This window comes from Myotis myotis, unplaced genomic scaffold (assembly GCF_014108235.1).
Source record: "Myotis myotis isolate mMyoMyo1 unplaced genomic scaffold, mMyoMyo1.p scaffold_m19_p_10, whole genome shotgun sequence".
In the NCBI taxonomy this organism is placed as follows: Eukaryota; Metazoa; Chordata; class Mammalia; order Chiroptera; family Vespertilionidae; genus Myotis; species Myotis myotis.
In genome coordinates, this window is record NW_023416314.1 from 12,335,559 (window position 1) to 12,354,320 (window position 18,762).

At 43.8% G+C, this 18,762-nt stretch overlaps 1 protein-coding gene across 5 annotated transcripts in view; it reads right to left on the minus strand.

Annotated features, from left to right (window-relative positions):
- EXPH5 (exophilin 5) overlaps positions 1 to 18,762 on the minus strand; it is a 73,920-nt gene that overhangs the window by 8,714 nt on the left and 46,444 nt on the right. For 4 of the 5 annotated variants that reach the window (XM_036324515.1, XM_036324516.1, XM_036324517.1 and 1 more), the window contains 2 exons: positions 11,265 to 11,313; positions 2,522 to 2,657 (listed from right to left, as the gene is read on the minus strand). In XM_036324515.1, coding sequence (XP_036180408.1) covers positions 2,522 to 2,657; positions 11,265 to 11,313 — 185 coding nt within the window. Of the gene's footprint in view, positions 1 to 2,521; positions 2,658 to 11,264; positions 11,314 to 11,399; positions 11,516 to 18,762 lie in introns of all 5 variants that reach the window. The other variant, XM_036324519.1, reaches the window with a different exon arrangement.

Consider the following 18,762-nt stretch of genomic DNA (forward strand, 5'->3'; position numbering starts at 1 on the left):
TTGCTAATGGTAGATTGTTTTTCCTGGAAAAATTAAGACCTATTAGTACTCACTTATTGAAAAAAATTTATTGATTGATTTTAGAAAGAGAGGAAGGGAGAGAGAGAGAGTGAGAGAGAAACACTGATTTTTGTAGTTCCACTTATTTATAAGGCCCATTAGCACTCCTTTAAGATAGCACTTCCTATGTGTCATGCACAATTCTAAGCACTTAAATTTATTAACTCATTAAATCCGCACCTAACCTTATAAGATTTGGTGTTATTACTACTCTTGTTTTAAAAATGAGGAAACGGAGGCACAAAGAGATGAGGTAAGTTGCTAAGGTCACGCCGCTAGTATGTACATGGATACAGGCAGTCTGTCTCCGGAGGCCATACACGCAGCCGCTATGCAAGGCCACCTCAGTGCCGTAAAAGTTCACTTTTCACTATTTCTTTTAATGGATTATAGAGATGATTTCTCTATGAGCTCACAATGTTACAAGGTTGTGAATGGCCACTGTCAAACAATGTTTATCTTTCTCTCAGTAGCAAGGTCAGAGAATGGTGTCCAAGTTAGGACCTACTGACCTCCTTCTCATGCCAAGGACCTAGGCCAACCCCAGAACAGTGCTCGGGCTTCCTAGGTCCACATCTCTGTGCTCAGACCAGTCACAGGGTATTTGCAGTTGGTATCTCTTTGAATTGTGTTTATTTAATCATATTTGACATCTTTTTCTCAATAAAAACCTGTTAGAATTTAAATAGGACCATAATCTTCTAAAGTTTTAAGATTCCCTAAAGCCCACATTGTAGTAGATATAATTTTACCATATTCATGTCACAATGACTATAAGTCGATGACACCTTTATTGAAGAAATGTTCATTAAAGAAGGTAAAGTCTTTATGAGAAACAAGTTAGGGGATTATTTAAATTGCTAAGGTGTTTTTACAGAAATCTTTCATTCTGAGTTACATAAAATGGTGCACTCTCCTCGGTTATTTAAAATTATTTGTTATCAAAGTATTTGATTTTAACTCTTCAATGATAGGGAAAGCGAGGCATATCAGTATCTGAGTGAATGTAAGTGGGATGTACTTGTGACATGTCAATTAGGGCAGGTGCTGAAGGGGTTTGGGGCCTCTGTTCTGGATCACCCCTACCCTGTATTATTTGTAAGTTGGTGCTATTAAGTTTGCACAGCCAGTAGAAGAACTGATCTGGAGCCTTAACGATCTGTAACTAAGGAATTCCTCAGGGAATCATCCTGTCAGTGCTTTAATGAAAAAAAAAATTATCTCATCTCTGAAATCATTTATCCCACATATCCACAAATAAAATAACCAAGCAATGCCAAACTATAGGTGGGGCAAAAAAGGAAATACTCCAAAAACAACAACAACAAAACAAAACCCAAAACTATGTAATGAGTAACATAATCTGCCTTTGAAATAATTATAACAAAATCTCTTTGAATGCTATTCTCCCTTTAAAGCTGCTCGTAGTTTTTCTTTCCTGAAATAAAGTCTTTTGCTGACTATAAAAGCAATAGGTGGCTATAACAGAACATACAGGAAAGAATAACGAAAGAGGTAAAATCACCTGGAATCCTCCTCAGAGGGAACCACTCCTTAGATCCCCATAGAATCCCAAACTGGCAATGCTGTTTTACTAACTACTCTTGAGGTGTTTTGTTTTTCTTTTTTCAAATATCCTGTTCTGCTTCTCCTCTTTATTTCCAGAGAGGCGAAGTCATTTTTTCCATTTCATATACCATTGCTCTCCTCTACCAGCAAAACCCTTTTCTGAAACAGATTTTTTCCTCTGGGTCTCTTTCCTCGGAAGCAAGTTGTCTGCCGGGAACCATCTTACTAGAAGGGGTCCCCAGGTTGCCAGTCAGCTGGGTGCCTCTCACTGACCCCCTCACCTGTCCCAACTACAGGGCTTAGGTGATGTCACTGCCCTTTGCAAATTGAATTTAGTTCTGCAAGTGAAGCCGGGGGTGACTTCAGAGTTACTTTTCCAGTGGCCAGGCTTCTTTTGATACAGAATAACCTATGTAAAGGCGAGCTATGTTCACATAATAATAGCATCCATGCGTGGGTTGTACTTTTGGAATCTCTTTCTTTATTGCTATCTATCGTACAAGGTTAACTGTTTAACAACAATTAGATTTCATCACAGTGCATTTAGGTAGGTCCTAATCAGTAACAATAAAAGCTTACTAAGAACAGTAAACTTTATTGATACATTTCCTAAAGGTGCATTTCCTTTTCATCTGAGGTTAAATATTAAACGTTATGACCATTCCATAGATTTATCAGCCTTGGTCCGAGAATATTTGCTTAGATTATATTTAAACTTAAGAGTCTTTAATATTTGTGTTACTAACATATAACAGCATCCTCTTTAAGTAAGGTAAACAAGAGGGTTTAAAAAATAAAGTAGAGTTTGATATGTTTTGAGGATTTTCATATAAACTGTAATTATTTGCTTTAGTTTAGGGAGTTGCAAAGAGGATTTAATGCATAGACTTACCTCGGAAAAACTCGTTGTCTAGCACAGAAGTACCCCACGGGGGCACACTGCTTCCCTCCCTCATGCCTGCTGGCCTGGGCGCAAATGCACTGCCCACTGGGTGGTTTTCCAGAGGTGAATTGTATCGTTTTGCCTGCTGATTTTAAAATAGAAAATGCAATATTATTTTTCTGGAACTTCTGTAGACAGAATACTCACATATTCCCACAGAAATTTTCATTGCTTAAAAGTACTACTCGAAGGACTGCCATCAATTTTTCTAACATTTGTTCCTCAACTTAATAGTGTTTTGTTGTTTCTGTCATTTTCAAGTGATCACAAACTTCTCCTTACCTATGTCAATTCTTTTTACTATGAGTCTTCAGGCAAGATATTGAGTCTTTCTCTGCCAAAGACTCCTACAAACTTAAACGGCACTACACAAACCTTAGGGAAATTCTTCAAAAACAGGAAAGAAATTGAACTCTTTTAAGTTGGGAGTATTGTCTCCGTGGCCCCAATGGCTAGAATTTTAGATTTCTTAACACTGTACCTATTCTATCAAGAGGTGGTTAGCTGAAGCTGGAAGTGGACCTTAAGATCTGTGAACTTCCCTTTTCTCCACATCCTTGCACTGTTGGTGGGAATGCGGATTGGTGCAGCCACTGTGGAAAGCAGTATGGAGTTACCTCAAAAAGTTAAAAATGGAACCCTGGCCAGTGTGGCTCAGTGGTTAAAATGTCGGTCCCTGCACCGAAGGGTCACAGGTTCGATACCTGGTCAAGGGCATGTACCTGGTTTGCAGGTCTGATCCCTGGCCCAGGTCCGGGCATGTGTGGGAGGCAACCAATTGATGTGTCTCTGTCTCACACATTGGTATTTCTCTCTCTCTCTCTCTCTCTCTCTCTCTCTCTCTCTCTCTCTCTCTCTCTCTCCCCCCCCTCCCTCCCTCCCTCTCTCCCTTCCACTCTCTTTCAAACCCAATGGGAAAATATCCTCAGGTGAGGATTAACAAAAAATAATAAAAATAAAATAAAAAATGGAGCTGCCTTATGACTCAGTGATTACACTTCTGGGAATTTATTTGAAGGAACCCAAACCACTAATTTGAAAAGATATATGTATCCCTGTGTTCATTTCAGTGTTATTTAGAAAAGCCAAGATTTATAGATGAGTGGATGAAACAGCTGTGATACATTTACACAATGGAATACTACTCTGCTATAAAAAGGAAGAAAATGCTACCCTTTGGGACAGCACAGATGGACCTGGAGAGCATTATGCTAAGTGAAATAAGCCAGTCAGAGAAAGACAAGTACCATATATATGATTTCACTCAAATGTGGAGTCTAATGAACAAACTAAACTACCAAGCAAAATAGAGACAGACTCAGAGAGAGCTGGCAGACAGCTCTGGTGGTGGTGGTGGTGGATCAGTTGGGGAAAGGGAGGAGGGATGGAGCTAAAAAGAAAAAAGAGAACTCATAGACATGGACAACAGTGTGGTGATTTCTGGGGTGGGAGGTGGATGGCGGTGGCAGAGGGCATAGAGGGGACAAAAGGTGATGGAAAAAATTAAATTTAAAAAATAATTTTGTGAACTTGCCCAGGCCTGTGTAGCTCAGTAGCTCTCACATCAATGTATGGATCTCTCTCTCTCTCTCTCTCTCCCTTCCTCTCTCTCTAAAAATCAATAAACTATTTTTTAAATAACTTGATGGATGTGGTGGTGGGGGGCGGGGGGAAGGAGTACTTTTATCCAAAGAGTTCACACAGAATGGTAGACCCTACCAGAAAGACACAAGATGCTGATTCATAGTTTGGAAACCCAGGTGCTGAAAAGTATGACCTTGTAAAATTTTTCAAAAATCATTGCTAGCTTTACGGGATTTAGGAGAATGATGTAGAGCTAACGTTGCTTTCTTTACTAGCAAATGTTTATTTTGATTTCATCAAACCCATCACTGCCCTACTTTCAAGCTTAATTTGTCCTCATAACCTTGGGGGAATTATCCACTCCCACACCTTCACTTTCTTGCGCCACAACTCCATTTGCATTTCCTCTGCCAAACTGGCTCTGTCACTCCTGACTCCACCTCAGCTAATCCTGCACCCATCCCTGAACCATTCTGGCGTCTTTGTTTTCAGTCCCCTCTGCGACCCAGTCCTTGCCTCTTGACTCCTTTCCTTTCCCAAGTTTTCCCTTCCCATTTGATGTTCACTATTACATTTCATCTCACTCTGAAAGCCTCAGCACAAATCTGTAATCTTTCCAAAACTCCAACTTCTCTCCTTCTCCAGCACAGGTCTGTCCAGTTCTAAAGCTCAGGTTCCCTTAATCCCTACATTCCTCACAATCTAGTATTTTCACTCCCGCCTGTTTTCTTTCTCAAGATCTAGGTCAGTTATTATAGAAGCCCTGCCCAAATTTCATTGACTTGTGGCATTTAGTTCTATGGGAAAGCCATAACTGAATGCATACAAGGAAGATTTATTAATAAGAAACAATCCAATCATAATATGTTGGTCATTGCATATAATTTAACACATTAATATAAAATTCAGAAGTGAACAAACGTTAGAAGCAAAACATAACTAGTGAGATACCAACTGTAGGTAATAAAACCAGAAGCTAATCATTTGAGAAATGAGATCAGTTACAGCTAAATTCTTTTCTTTGTAAAATTGCATCAAGACATTGTTCTCTTTTGTGCCCTTCCTACTGTCTCTCCAAGTCTTCATTTGTGATAATAACAATTGTCATGCATCGTATAAGTCCATTCTTACCAAATCTGCAGTCTGGTAGTTGGTACAGACTAGGAACATCTAATTAAGAGAATTCATTGTCTCTCATACATTTAAAAAATATATATTTTTATTGATTTCAGAGGAGAAAGGAGAGGGAGAGATAGAAACATCAATGATGACAGAGAATCATTGATTGGGTGCCTCCTGCATGCCCCACACTGGGGATCAAGCCTGCAACCCGGGCATGTGCCCTGACAAGGAATTGAACCATGACCTCCTGGTTCATAGGTTGATGCTTAACCACTGAGCCATGCCAGTTGGGCATCTCCGCCATTTTAACACCCACACAAATGTCAGATTTCCTCTATGTAGACCAGAGTACACTCTTGTGGCCTCCTGGATCACAACCCTTTATAATGAAAATATATATTAAAATGAAAATATAGGAACCAAGGGCTCAGGTAAAAAGATGAACCCCTTTAACCTGGGAAAGATTACTACCACCTAGAGACCTTGCAAATAACCTCCTTTGGCTATATGTCTGCCAGATCCTCTACTTCAAGACCAACCCTGCTCACCCAACATGTTAAGAATGCTTCTAACACAGAGAGATCTAAACTATATGAATAAGATAAAATATGGAGAATTTACTTACACTCAACTTTAATTCTGCAAGAATTTTTTTCCAGTGATGAAACGTAAAAAATTAACTGCTAGCCCTGACTGGTTTGGCTCTGTGGATAGAGCATCAGCCTGCGGACTCAAGGGTCCCAGGTTCAATTCCGGGCAAGGGCATGTACCTTGGTTGCGGGCACATCCCCAGTAGGGGGTGTGCAAGAGGCAGCTGATCGATGTTTCTAACTATCCCTTTCCCTTCCTCTCTGTAAAAAAATCAATAAAATTTTTTTTTTTTTTAAATTAACTGCTAGTCAGTGGTAGGCATCAGACAGAGAAGACTGAACTCTACCAGTGCCCTAGGGACCCCATTTGCTTAAGCTGTATGTGAGGTATTATTATTAGCTGCAACAGCAACTATATACTAATTATTCTAGGCAATGTGCTTAGGGCTTCATATGGGTTACTTTATTTCATTATTTTAACAACTCTGTGCAGTTGGTGCTATTATTTTTCCCACTTTGAGAAAAGTGTGTTTGCAAGAAGTCAGGTCACTTGCTTCAGGTCGCAGGGGTAGTGGGAAGGATTCATTTCCAGGCTGTCGGATTACGGAGCCCAGGCTGAATCACCTCTCACTACTTTTTACTAGCTTATCAGTGTCCTGTACCCTAGCGATAGGCATCTTCCGAGGCCAAGCACAGGTCTTAGAGCCGCTGGACAACACCTGGAATTTCTCGATACCCAGAGCAGAGGTAACATCCTCCGGGCCCAAAGCACACGGTTCCTGTCAGGGCTCAATTTTGGCCTCAGAATCCCCCCCAAAATAATGTTCCATGCCATGAGGCTGCCATAAAAAATAAAGTGTATTTTCCATTCCTGGCCTAGAAGATGAGGTTGAAACACCTCTATGCAGCAAAATTTTGACCAAATAATTTTCCAGCTTTTGATTTAAGCCTTTCCCTCCCCAACTCTCTTCAAGGGCCCCGTGCTCTGAGTGTACCACACAGTTCTCTAAAATGCTGCACACATCTTCCTCGGCCTCCACGTCTCTGCTCCTGGCCTTCGCTCTTTCTCTTCTCCTCCTGGAAAATATTAGCTCACCCTTCAGAGTCTAGTTCACATATCATGGTCTCTGTGAGCCCTTCTCCAATTCTCCCAGGAAGAATGAATGACCACAGTATATTTGTATGCGCCTCTGGTATGATAGCTATTATGTCACAGCAAAGTCGTTTACATTCTCATCAACTCTTAAATTACTCCTAAGTTCATTTTTCAATACACTTTCAAAATAACCTATCTCATTTAATCCTTAGAACAAATTTGTGAATGAGGTAAGGATTATCATTCCCATTTTGCAGATGAACAAACTGAGTCTTGGGTAAGTGATATGAATAATAAATGGTAGCACTGGCTACTCACACTCACTGGATCTGATCCCTAACCCTGTTCTTTCTACTCTGTTGCTTTTACTCATGTACAAATCTTCAATTAGATGGTAAATTCTCTGAAGACAGGAACTTTGCTTTAAACATTTCATGCTCTCCATGCCCACCATTATGGGCTGATTTACAATATGCCAAGGTAGAAAATTACATTTATAAAATCTCTAGTACACATTATTACGAAGTGGAGATGCTGAATATTTATAACATTAGGATTCAGAAAAGCATGTCCGAGGTGAGAAAGTGTAATGGTTAAACACATGAGTTCCATAGAGATCCAAGTCCCGGCTCTGCCCCTTAATAGCTGTATAACTTTGGGCAAGTTATCACACCTTTCTGTACCTTAGTTTCTTTTTTTGGTAAAATGGGGGAAAAATTATAATAACAGCAGCAGCAAAACCCCCACCTCACAAGATGAAATGAATGAATAGTTGTAGAACAGCTTGGAATGGTGTCCTGCGCTTAGTAAGTCCGTATTGTTAGTCATTACTACTCTTGTGTGGTTTCAGAAGATTTCCTGGAGCACTGACAATGAGCTAGAAAAATGTCCCACAGGGTTAGAGGCCAGAGTCTCAAAATGCTGGCTTTTAGGATCTCAGTGACATTCTCAAACATGGTGAATCACATGTGAGCAACATGAGGCCTTTTAAAAGCAACCCAATGCACTCTACTGATATAGTTTGCAATTCTGACATGACGAGACAAACAAACCTGTCACAGAGTAACCTTAAACTATTTGAGAACTTCCTGGAGCAGACAAACCTGCAGAACAGCTGTTGGAGCAGAAGTCTAAGCCCGCCGATGTTATCAAATGCCTTGGTACAGTCAACAAAGTAATTTTCCAAGACGTTCCTGAATTTGTTCTGTGTCTGCTTTCCGGCAAAGGTCAAATTCACCAACGCGCTTTGTGGCTGAAAACCACCACTCATTCATTTCTTCTTTCAGTCTCTGAGTGCTCAGGTTGTGCCAGGCCGTGGGCATACACACAGGTGGGCAGACAGTCCTGGCCGCAAGGAGCCCACACTGGCCCAGAGTGGTAAGTACATTGGAGGTGTGTTTCTAGGATCCCACAGCTGACATATTACCTGACAGTAGGCCCCGCCAAAATTGGTTCAGATCTGAGGAGTGATCAAGTGGCCAAGGCCATATGTTTTGTTTCTATTCTCATCGATTACTTTGACCTTGGATTTCTCACCTGTAAGGAGATGGAGCTCAACTGACAGCAATTGTTCTTTAAGGAACACTTGGCGATTTCTGGAGATATTTTTTTAAAAAAAAATAGTTTTGTTGATGCTTTAGAAAGAGAGGAAGGGAGAGGGAGAGAGAGAGAAACATCAATCGGCTACCTCCTGCTCAAGGGAATGGAGCCCAAAACCCGAGCATGTGCCCTGACGGGGAATTGAGCTGGCAACATTTTGGTGCACAAGACGATGCCCAACCAACTGAGCCACACCAGCCAGGGCTGGAGACATTTTTGATTGTCACAACTGAGTGGAGAACCATGGACATCGAGTAGGTAGACGCCAGGGATACTATAAATATCCTACAATACACAGGACAGCCCCAACAGAGAATTATCCAGCCTCAAATGGCAATAGCACTGAGGGTGCGAGCAACTCTGAGCTGCATGTCTCTAAATTTCTCTCTGTTTTCTCAAACCCTTTGTTTCTTTTCTTTTTCTTTTTTTAAAAATATATTTTATTGATTTTTTACAGAGAGGAAGGGAGAGGAACAGAGAGCTAGAAACATCAATGAGAGAGAAACATCAACCAGCCGCCTCCTGCACACCCCGCACTGGGGACTCGCCTGCAACCAGGGCACATGCCCCCGACCGGAACCGAACCCGGGACCCCTCAGTCTGCAGGCCGACGCTCTATCCACTGAGCCAAACCGGCTAGCTCAAACCCTTTGTTTCTTTTAAACCGAAGCAAAATGTTTAAATAGCAGTTTTCTTCTATTTTGAGTGGAAGGTTATCTAATAATGTAGCACAGTCTCCTATAAAATACCAGAATCCTCTTTGCACCATTCCTGCCAGGTTGCCAACCAAGTAATGGGAAGTTCATTACCTTAAACCTTAGCAAGAATCCCTCTGGCATCAACAGCCAACTTCCAGCTTCCTGCAGGCTTAAGGGGATAGAGCTTCCATGAATAAATAATGGAAACCTACATATCATACAAAACCTTTGTTTTAGACCAGGAGTGAGGAACCTTTTTTCTGCTAAGGGTCATTTGGATATTTATAACGTCATTCTGGGGCCATACAAAATTATCAACTTAAAAAGGAGCCTGCTATAGTTGGTCAAACATTTAATTAACTCACCCCTAATGGCTTGGCAGGGCCAGACCAAATGCTTTTGTGGGCCTTATACACCCCAGAGATTGGATGGTCCCCACCCGGTTTTAGACAGTAGTTTTATTATTTTCTCCCTCCTACTTCTTATAAAAGTTATTAACTGGGATCAACAATCAGGGGTGCGAGTTGCATGTATTTTCCCAGTTCTGACCTTTTATATCAACACGCTACGAGCAATGAAATAGTTAAATGCAAGCAGCAATTGACAGTGCCAAAGAAAGAAATCTATTAATCCCCACATTGGGTTTTCAAATCCCGAGAATTCCAAATTGGCTCTACTGTTTTGTAACTTCTAGGCATTTGCATTTTTTTTTACATTCCTCATCTGCTTCCGAGGCCGCAGCTCTCAGATGGGAGAGGCCAGTGAGCTTGAGCGCTTCTCTCCAAGGAAGAGCGCGGACACAGAAGCATCCTGGAGCAGGCTCTGCCTCTTAGGGAGCAGAGCTCTGTGTGTGCCCCCTCAGTCCACTGCTCCTCTGTTAACGGAGAGTCTGCAGGGAGTGAGCACCCAGGGCTCATGGGCACACAGGGCTTGGGGGCTGACGCCGCTGTAGGCATCGTTAACTTCTGCCTGGGAGTTACAGAGACCCAGCATTTCTAACCCTGACTCTACCACTGACCTTGAGCATGATCTTTACATTCTCTAAACCTCCGTTTTTTCATCTTTCAAATGGGGACTTGGCACAGTTCCTCTGGGGATTAACTGAAATGATCTTTGAGAATGGCAGCTGGTGCTGGTGTCTTGGCTGGGGCTCAAGCATATAAAGGAGAGTGACAAGGTTCAGTGTCATCCAGAAAGAAGGAACGAAGCAGCATTACTCAGAAGGGAAAAGGGGCTCACTTTGTTTTCAAAGGACCTCTGTTTATATGCTTTCCTCACCAGAATTCTCCCCCATGCTTTTTGCAAAAACAAACAAACAAAAACAAGAGAGGTAAGACTACTAAGACCACAATGAATTGAAGAATACCTCTACCTCCTCCTGCACTCTAAGATCTCTTCCAAAATTCTCATTCTTTCAGCTCCAAACCACACGAGTGGCTCAGACAGTCACAGGCATGTGTAGAACCAAAGTGAGGACCATGAACAAACAAGAAATAGAAGATGTACCGCTTTTCAATCTTATAAGCACGGAGCACACAGATAGATTCCCATCTAAGCCCTTGGTGGAGAGTCATGTGGGGACTGTACCCTCCTGTGAGCTTGTTCCGGCCCAAAGCATCCCACTGATCAGTGGCTTCCTCTCTGAATACGAATGATGATCGTACCCAAAAAGGTCCAGCCCAGACCCACATGGGTTTGCAAAAGTGGCGGTGATGCCTCTTGCCTCTTCCTCCGCCCACCGCTTTAGCCCTAAACGGGAGGGACACGTGGTAAAGTATCGGAGATGCCACTGGTGGTGAGAGTGGACCCCCAGTGGCCTCGCTCCTGCTTGGCAGAGCCAGAGCCAACGGGAAACCAACCACGCATGGAACACTGTGAGCTCTCTAGGAGAAATCCAAGTTTCCTAAGTAATTTTAACGCTGAGCCAAAAAGAATCCTATTGAAATAGGTAGCCAACCAGGGATTACATTAATTCTGAATTCCTTACGTTTCCAGTTACTTACCACAGCAGTTCCCCTCACAGACACAGGAGCTCCCGTGTGGCCGTCACACCTGTGGAAAGAAGTTGAAATAATTTCTTTGAAGAAGTGCCTAACTTTTTTACCAGGAGGAAAATCAACAGCCATCTGCCATTATACCTTGTTATCTGGAGAAGATGTATTTCTACTGCTCTGTAGATTTCTTAGTTAGTGCATTGTTGAAAAAAGTTTCAGAAATCTTTTCCTATGATCGCTTAGGAGGGATGTTTTTACATCTTTGTCACCCAGGGAGTCGAGGAGAAATTACATATTTGAACACAGCATGAGACGTAATAGCAACATGGTTACATTTGTTGAGTGCTTAGCCTATGTGCAGACAGTGCTCTCGCAGATGCTCATATTAACTCATTTAAATACATCACTCTCATGAAGTGGGTACTATGTCTATTCCCCTTTCACAGGCCAGGAGATGGGGGTACAGAGAAGGTAGGAGACACTGCCCAAGCTCTACATCAGTGATTTTCAACCTTTTTCATCTCATGGCACACATAAACTAATTACTAACATTCTGTGGTACACCAAAAATGTCTTTTTGGCTGATCTGATAGAAAATAGGTGTAATTTTGACTCATTCACACAGGACAGCTATTGTGTTGTCTGTTGTGGTTAAAAAAAATTTTTTTTATTGACTTCAGAGAGGAAGGGAGAGGGAGAGTTAGAAACATCAACGATGAGAGAGAATCATTGATCGGCTGCCTCCTGGACGCCCCCTACTGGGGGTTGAACCCACAACCGGGCATGTGCTCTGACTAGGAATTGAACTGTGACCTCCTGGTTCATAGGTTGACACTCAACTACTGAGCCACACCAGCCAGGCTGTTGTCATTTTTTATTTGACAATCTAAGGGAAAAGAGGTCGGTGCCCCCTGACTAAATAGTCAGGTATTGCATGTTATAAAAATTCTTGTGGCACACTGGTTGAAAATCACTGCTCTATATTAATAATATTTATAAGTTAAATACTGCTTTTATTTTAATTCTTCCTTTCCCTACAGCCTTACTGAGCTTGCCTGCCTCCTACCTGCTTGGTACCATTTTGAGTGCTTTGGAGGAAACACGGCCCACTGCCACAGGGACCCTGCTCTCTGAGAGCATTTATAATTGGGAAGATTAGATACCTAAGGAGCCCAAATACAAGCCAAGATGCGGTAAGGACAATAGAGAGATGTTAGTAAAATGCGCTGAAAATGCAGAGGGGCCAGGGAACACTTCCTGGGGTGAACAGGGAAGGGGGCAGGGAGAAGATGAGGGCTAAACTGGTAGGAGAGACAACGGACAGCCAGAGCAAAAGCCTGGAGATGCGAAAGAGCAAGGGAGGCTGGGAATGGGCAAGTAATTCAAATGTTCAGGAGCCAGGAGAACCGGCCAGATTGTTAAACAGTTTTCCAGAGCCCCGAGGGGCTGCAGCCTTCCCGTGCACCCACACAGCTCCACACTCTCCCCAGCTCCCAAGGCCCCAGTCTGATTGAAAAGGAGGGATGAAAATGTGGGCAGGGGGCAGGAGTCAGTTTCTGAGAGTGGCAGGTGGAGAAGGTGCGACTTTAGAGGATGCCTGGGACAGAGTGCCATGGAGGAGTTTCAGGATGCATGCTCCCTGAGGGTGTGCAAAACTGTGTGAGGTTGTGGATTTAGGCCGCAGGGGACAGGACTCAGCTGGCTTGGAGGCCCAGAGTCTCTGCACCCACCCCCAGGGCCTCCTAAAAGTTATGTTTCTGATGTGAATGGCTTCTGTTCATAGAGGAAATAAAAGCGACAGTGGTATCATGAAAGCTATGCTGGCAAAATCCTCTGGACTTCGTGATTTCAAGGTTTACAAAGCTACCTCATCTTCTGCACTTACTCTCAAATCCTACTGATGCCATGTCTTAAAGATCTCTCACTTATATCCCCATTTTTCCAACTCCACTCATTCTTATATCAAACTCCCAGTTTCTCTCCTGGACTTCTCTCCATCCTTTCTTTCCTATCACTAGAGAAATCTGTCTAAAAAATGCAAATATAATCTCGATAAGTATCAATTTCCTACTTAAAATCTTATAAGGTACTAGAGGCCCGGTGCATGAAATTCGTGCATGGTGGTGGTGGTGGGGGGTGTCCCTCAGCCCAACCTGCACCCTCTCCAATCTGGGAGCCCTGATAGCTCAGGCCCACTCCCTGTGGTTCTCTGCTCTCTGCGAGGCCTGGCCGCTCCGTGCCCACTGCCCAGAGGCTCTCTGCGACCCAGAGGCTCTCCACAGCCAGGTGGGATGCTTGCCTCGTTGTGGGTTTGATCCCCAGTTGGGGGCGTGCAGGAGACAGCCGACTGGTGATTCTCTCTCACTGATGATGTTTCCGTCTCTCCCATTCCCTTCCTCTTGGGAATCAATGAAAATATATTAAATAAAAAATAAAAAAAGAAGAATGAATAAAACAAAGCAAAAAAACAGCCATTCTCCGGAGCATTGTCCCAACCCCTTGAGATTCTGCTTCCCGGCAAGTGTGGACAGTTTGGCTCAAGTAAACTCATAAAAGTTCTCTACGGGTTTGCATGTTTTTCCGTGAACACGACGTATACACCTGCTGGTTTCTGAGGGCGAGGCAACAGAATCTGTCCATGAGGTCCGCTGTGAAACTGTAGAGGCGTCTGTTTCTGCGATCAAAAGCCAGGTCACCCTTAGAGTGTAGAAAACAACCACAACAAAAGGCAAAAATTGGATTTACAAAGAGAAAACACACAGAAGCGAACAGAGGGATGCCTCCGCCCTCTTTTCCACCCAGATAGGCCGGTTTTTCAAACATCCTCCCTCCCTGAAGTTGGTGAGCTGTGGGCCCGAGGGTGGGTGACTCAGAGAAGCCCGAGGCGAGGTCCGAGGCCCTGACGTCACCGGAGAGCTTTCTGCATTTGAATGAAGCCTTGCAGTGAGATCCATTGGAATGAATCGCCCTGACCTCCTCCCTTCCCGCTTGCTCCCTACCCCACCCAGGATCTGTCTGCTCCCAGCTGCCTCCCCTGAACATGCCGGGTGCAGGTGAATCCCAGAGAGCAGGGCTAACAGGACCGGACACTCCAGCGGAGGGGCTGAGGGGACTGGGTGCCGCCCTCTTGTGGCTATGGGTGCCGCCATCTTTGTGATGGAGTGACGGTTAATTTGCATAATATCCTTTTGTTAGATAGGATACTCCAACATCTCAACTAGGCTTTTCTTTCATCTGATGAGTCCCCTAGAAAACCTCCATCCTTCTATAGGTACCTGTATGCTAGACTTACGAAATGTATTCTTCCTCCAAAATATTCTCTCTTGTCTCTATCCCTTTGCAGATACCATTCAGAGATCCCCATTCAGTGGATATTTCTCCACTGATTTTTAGAGAGAGTGGAAGGGACAGGGAAGAGACAGAGACAGAGAAACATTGATGTGAGAGAGACACATAGATTGCCTCCTGCATGTGCACCGACCAGGGGATTGAGCCTGCAACTGAGGTATGTGCCCTTGACTGGCATCAAACCCAGGACCTTCAATCCTTGGGCTGATGCTCCATCCACTGAGCCAAACCGGCTAGGGTTCAAGAACATTCTTTTGAAAAAATATTCTTCCCTAACTTAAGCCCTGGGTCATTTCCCCGAAGTATTGGTGGGCACGCTCTAATTACTGCCCATGGAAGACCTCCACCTGGGTGAACACAGGCAGTTCAGACCCTGCATGTCTCCTTCCACATCCACTCTGTCCTGTCTCATGGTCGGGTAGATCCTGTTGATTCAAACACAGAAATCCCTCTCAAAACCACCCCATCTCTACATCTCCCTGCCTTTTCCCTCGTTAAGACCTTTATCATCTTTTGCTTTTATTATTGCAATAGTCCCTTAACTGTTTTTCTGTCTCCAGGTTTTGCTCTAATCAATCCATTCTTTACATCAGTGATTTTCAACCTTTTCATCTCATGGCACACATAAACTAATTACTAAAATTCTGTTGCACACCCTCAAAATATTATATTTTTTGCTGATCTGACAAAAATAGGTATAATTTTGATTCATGCACACCAGGTGGCTATTGTTATATTGACTGCTGTCATTTTTTATTAATTTGACAACCTAAGGGAAAAGAGGTCAGTACCCCTTGCTAAAGAGTCAGGTATTGCCCTAACAGGTTTGGCTCAATGGATAGAGCGTTGGCCTGAGGACTGAACGGTCCCAGGTTTGATTCCGGTCAAGGGCATGTACTTTGGATGTGGGCACATCCCCAGTGGTGGGGGAGGGGGGGCAGTGCAGGAGGCAGCTGATCGATGTTTCTAACTCTCTATCCCTCTCCCTTCCTCTCTGTAAAAAATCAATAAAATATATTTTAAAAAAAGTATCAATGAAAAAATTACATACATATGTACACACACATGCATGAAATACACCAAAATACTAGTGTTTGTCCAGTGAGTCATGGGTGATTTATGTCTGCTATATATGCATATATACATAAAATAAAGAAACATATATAACATATATATTAAGGAAAAGAATGGTATTATTTTAAAACATGACTTATGGCTCCCTGCTGTCTACCACATTAATCAAGTCCAAACTCCTTAGCACTGCACTTGTGAGTCCCTTTGTCCTGGACTCTGCAATCCTCTCCCATCCCATCTCCTATCAGTCTCACCTTATTATATTGGCTCACTGAACTTCAGTGACCCAGATGATTGCCTTTCCCAGTCTCCGGATCTTTGCTGTGTCATTCTTTCTGCCCGGTGCAACATCCCAACTCTTACTTGCTTAGCTCAGCCCTCCGCGTCCTTCAAACATTGGTTCTCTTCTTCCAGGAAGCCTCCTGGATCCTGCAGTCTGAGCTAAGTGCTTCTCCTATATGTCCTCATGGCAGGAATGCCATGCATCCACCATAGCACTCGCCATATTCTACCATAGTCGTCAGTACACCAGGCTGTCACCCAGGTTGCAGGGTGGTCAGAAGGTATCCCTGTGTGAATTCTGAAGGGCATCCCTTCCTCAAGATCCTTACTGTCATTTGCCAGAAAACTGCCATAATAAATACCCGAATCCACGATGACCCTGATGTGGTTGGCACGTCCTAGAGAACATGATGCGGTGCACCTCCTGCCCAACCAGAGGCAGCAATCTGGTGTTCCCTACTAGATTACAAAGCCCTCCAGGCGGAGATTGGCCTTATTTCCACGATTTTATCTCTAACACTAAACATCGTATCTGATCCAGAGTAGGGCTTTGGCAAAAGCTTGATAAATGAAAGACAAACTATCGCCTTGGCTGCTGGCCCCCACGCCAAGAACTCTGACAGCCCTTAGCACAGAGGGAGTAGGAAGCTCTGCTGCTGTCGTTCCCAACCCTGAATGAACATCCAAACGTCCTGCAGAATTAAAAGTAAACTAAAACTAAAAATAAACATCCCTGTGCCCTACTTCAGAACTTCTTAATCAGCGTCTGAAGGTTGGGGGCTGATTATCTGTCATTATTTCTATTTATTTTTTATTTTTGTTAATCCTCACCTGAGGATATTTTTTTCACTGCTTTTTCAGAGAGAGTGGAAGGGAGGGAGGGAGGGGGAGAGAGAGAGCAACATCAATGTGAGAGAGACACATGGACTGGTTGCCTCCCACACGCGCCCGACTGGGTGGGGTGGGGAGTGAACCTGCAACCCAGGTACATGCCCTTGACCAGGCAGACACTCTAACCATTGAACATACCAGCCAGGGCTGCCATTAATTTCAAATTGCTGATGAGATTATGATACTGATCAATCAGATCAATGGGGAACCACTGGCCACCCAGCGATGAAATTCAAGACCACTCCGCTTGTCCTGCTTCGCCCTGCTGTCTCCACACCCGCTGTTCGTCTGTGGACACCACACCTGGTGTGGAGCCCTTCCTAAGAAGGAGCTCCTTACTCTCACTTCTTCAGTCTGGGTGTCTCAGACGTCTGTGCTCCACGCAAGCACAGGCACTCAAGTAGGGGCGGGGGAGAGAGCACAGTAGGACATCTGTAGGGCATGGAAGAGAAAATAAAGTAACAACCAACCAGAATCTAGGAAAATATGAATCTGCCTTTCAAGTTTTCCAAAATAATACTTGAACTTTTTGCTTATGTAAACTGAGGTTGCAGCTGGAGTGCCTAAGCTGTGTACACCCTATGGATCAGGCAAATTTGGGCATGTCTGAGGCGTGGCTGGCTGGATCCACCAAAACTCTGCATCTCAAGGGGGAAAAAATGATCCTAAAGGAACAGGGTAGTCGGCATGCATACACTCACTCCAGGATAGCAGTTATCACTCGCTAAGGAGGGAGTACTTACTATATGCCAAGCACTGTGATGGCCCTGGAAGGAAAGAAGTGATCTTAAGCTTAATTGTACATGAGCCTGTGAACTAATTCTCTTGTATTTGCACTTTGCCCAGCCCTTGGGATTACAACAGAGGAAAGAGCAGGGAACCAAAGTCCATATCCCTACACACGGCATAATGGGCTGGTGCCACATGGCTGCACAGCTCTGAGAATGTGTGTGGACATGAGGGCGTGGCCCCCTTGAAGGAGCGACTTTATTTGCAGTATGTTGGAGCGTGAAACAGAGAGGCGCATACACCACCTACTCATGGTGGGGAGGGCACCTCTGCAACCCCCTGGGGTCTGGAATAAGCAAGGAACAGCTGTAGATGCCACTGGCAGCCATGCATTTGTAAGCTCATGACATGCACTGAGGGTGACTTGTCGAACTCTGGAAGGAATCTGTGGGGCAAATGGAGTGACTGACACTCTGTGGTGGGGGGTGAGCACTATATGCCACAGGCTCTCGATGCCCCATAGCAAGACATGAGGAGGTACGGCTTACAAGGAAATGCCGGGGGAAAGATACATTTAAACATGCATGCTTTTCTCAAATGGATTGGCCGGCAATAAATAAAACATGAATGGAAAATATTTTTCTTCTTTCCTGGGGCTGGGGGTCACAGAGGGTCCTGTATGACCATTCCATATAGGATTCAAATAATAATGGAGTGATATGGGAAGTGCATAGATTTTGGAGGCGAAACTGGTGCTATTTGAAGCAGAAATGACAGAACTTTTTGCCTTCTGATCAATTCCCAAGGTCACTGTGTTGCCATGATTTTTCATGCACTGACAATAGGAAATCAAAGCTTCAAAATGCCATTGCTCTTATTGGCTGGGCCTTTCTAGAAGGAACAAGCATATCTGGTAAAATGATAAAGTCCATTCTCATCCCTCCCCCCACCCCCTTACCCCCCCCCCCCCGCCATGGGGAGTGTTACCCCCATATCCAGTGTCATTGCTCAGTTAAGCCATACCTTAAAAGAGGAAAAGAAATCTCTCTGATACACAACTCTTTTAGGGCTGAGCAGAAGGCTGGATTTTGTCTTGAGAGGCTGGTTCTCCTTCTGTGATTTGCAAAATCCTATAAACTGCTTTGCTGACTTGTTCTCCAGAGCAAGGAGTGTGACAAAGTCA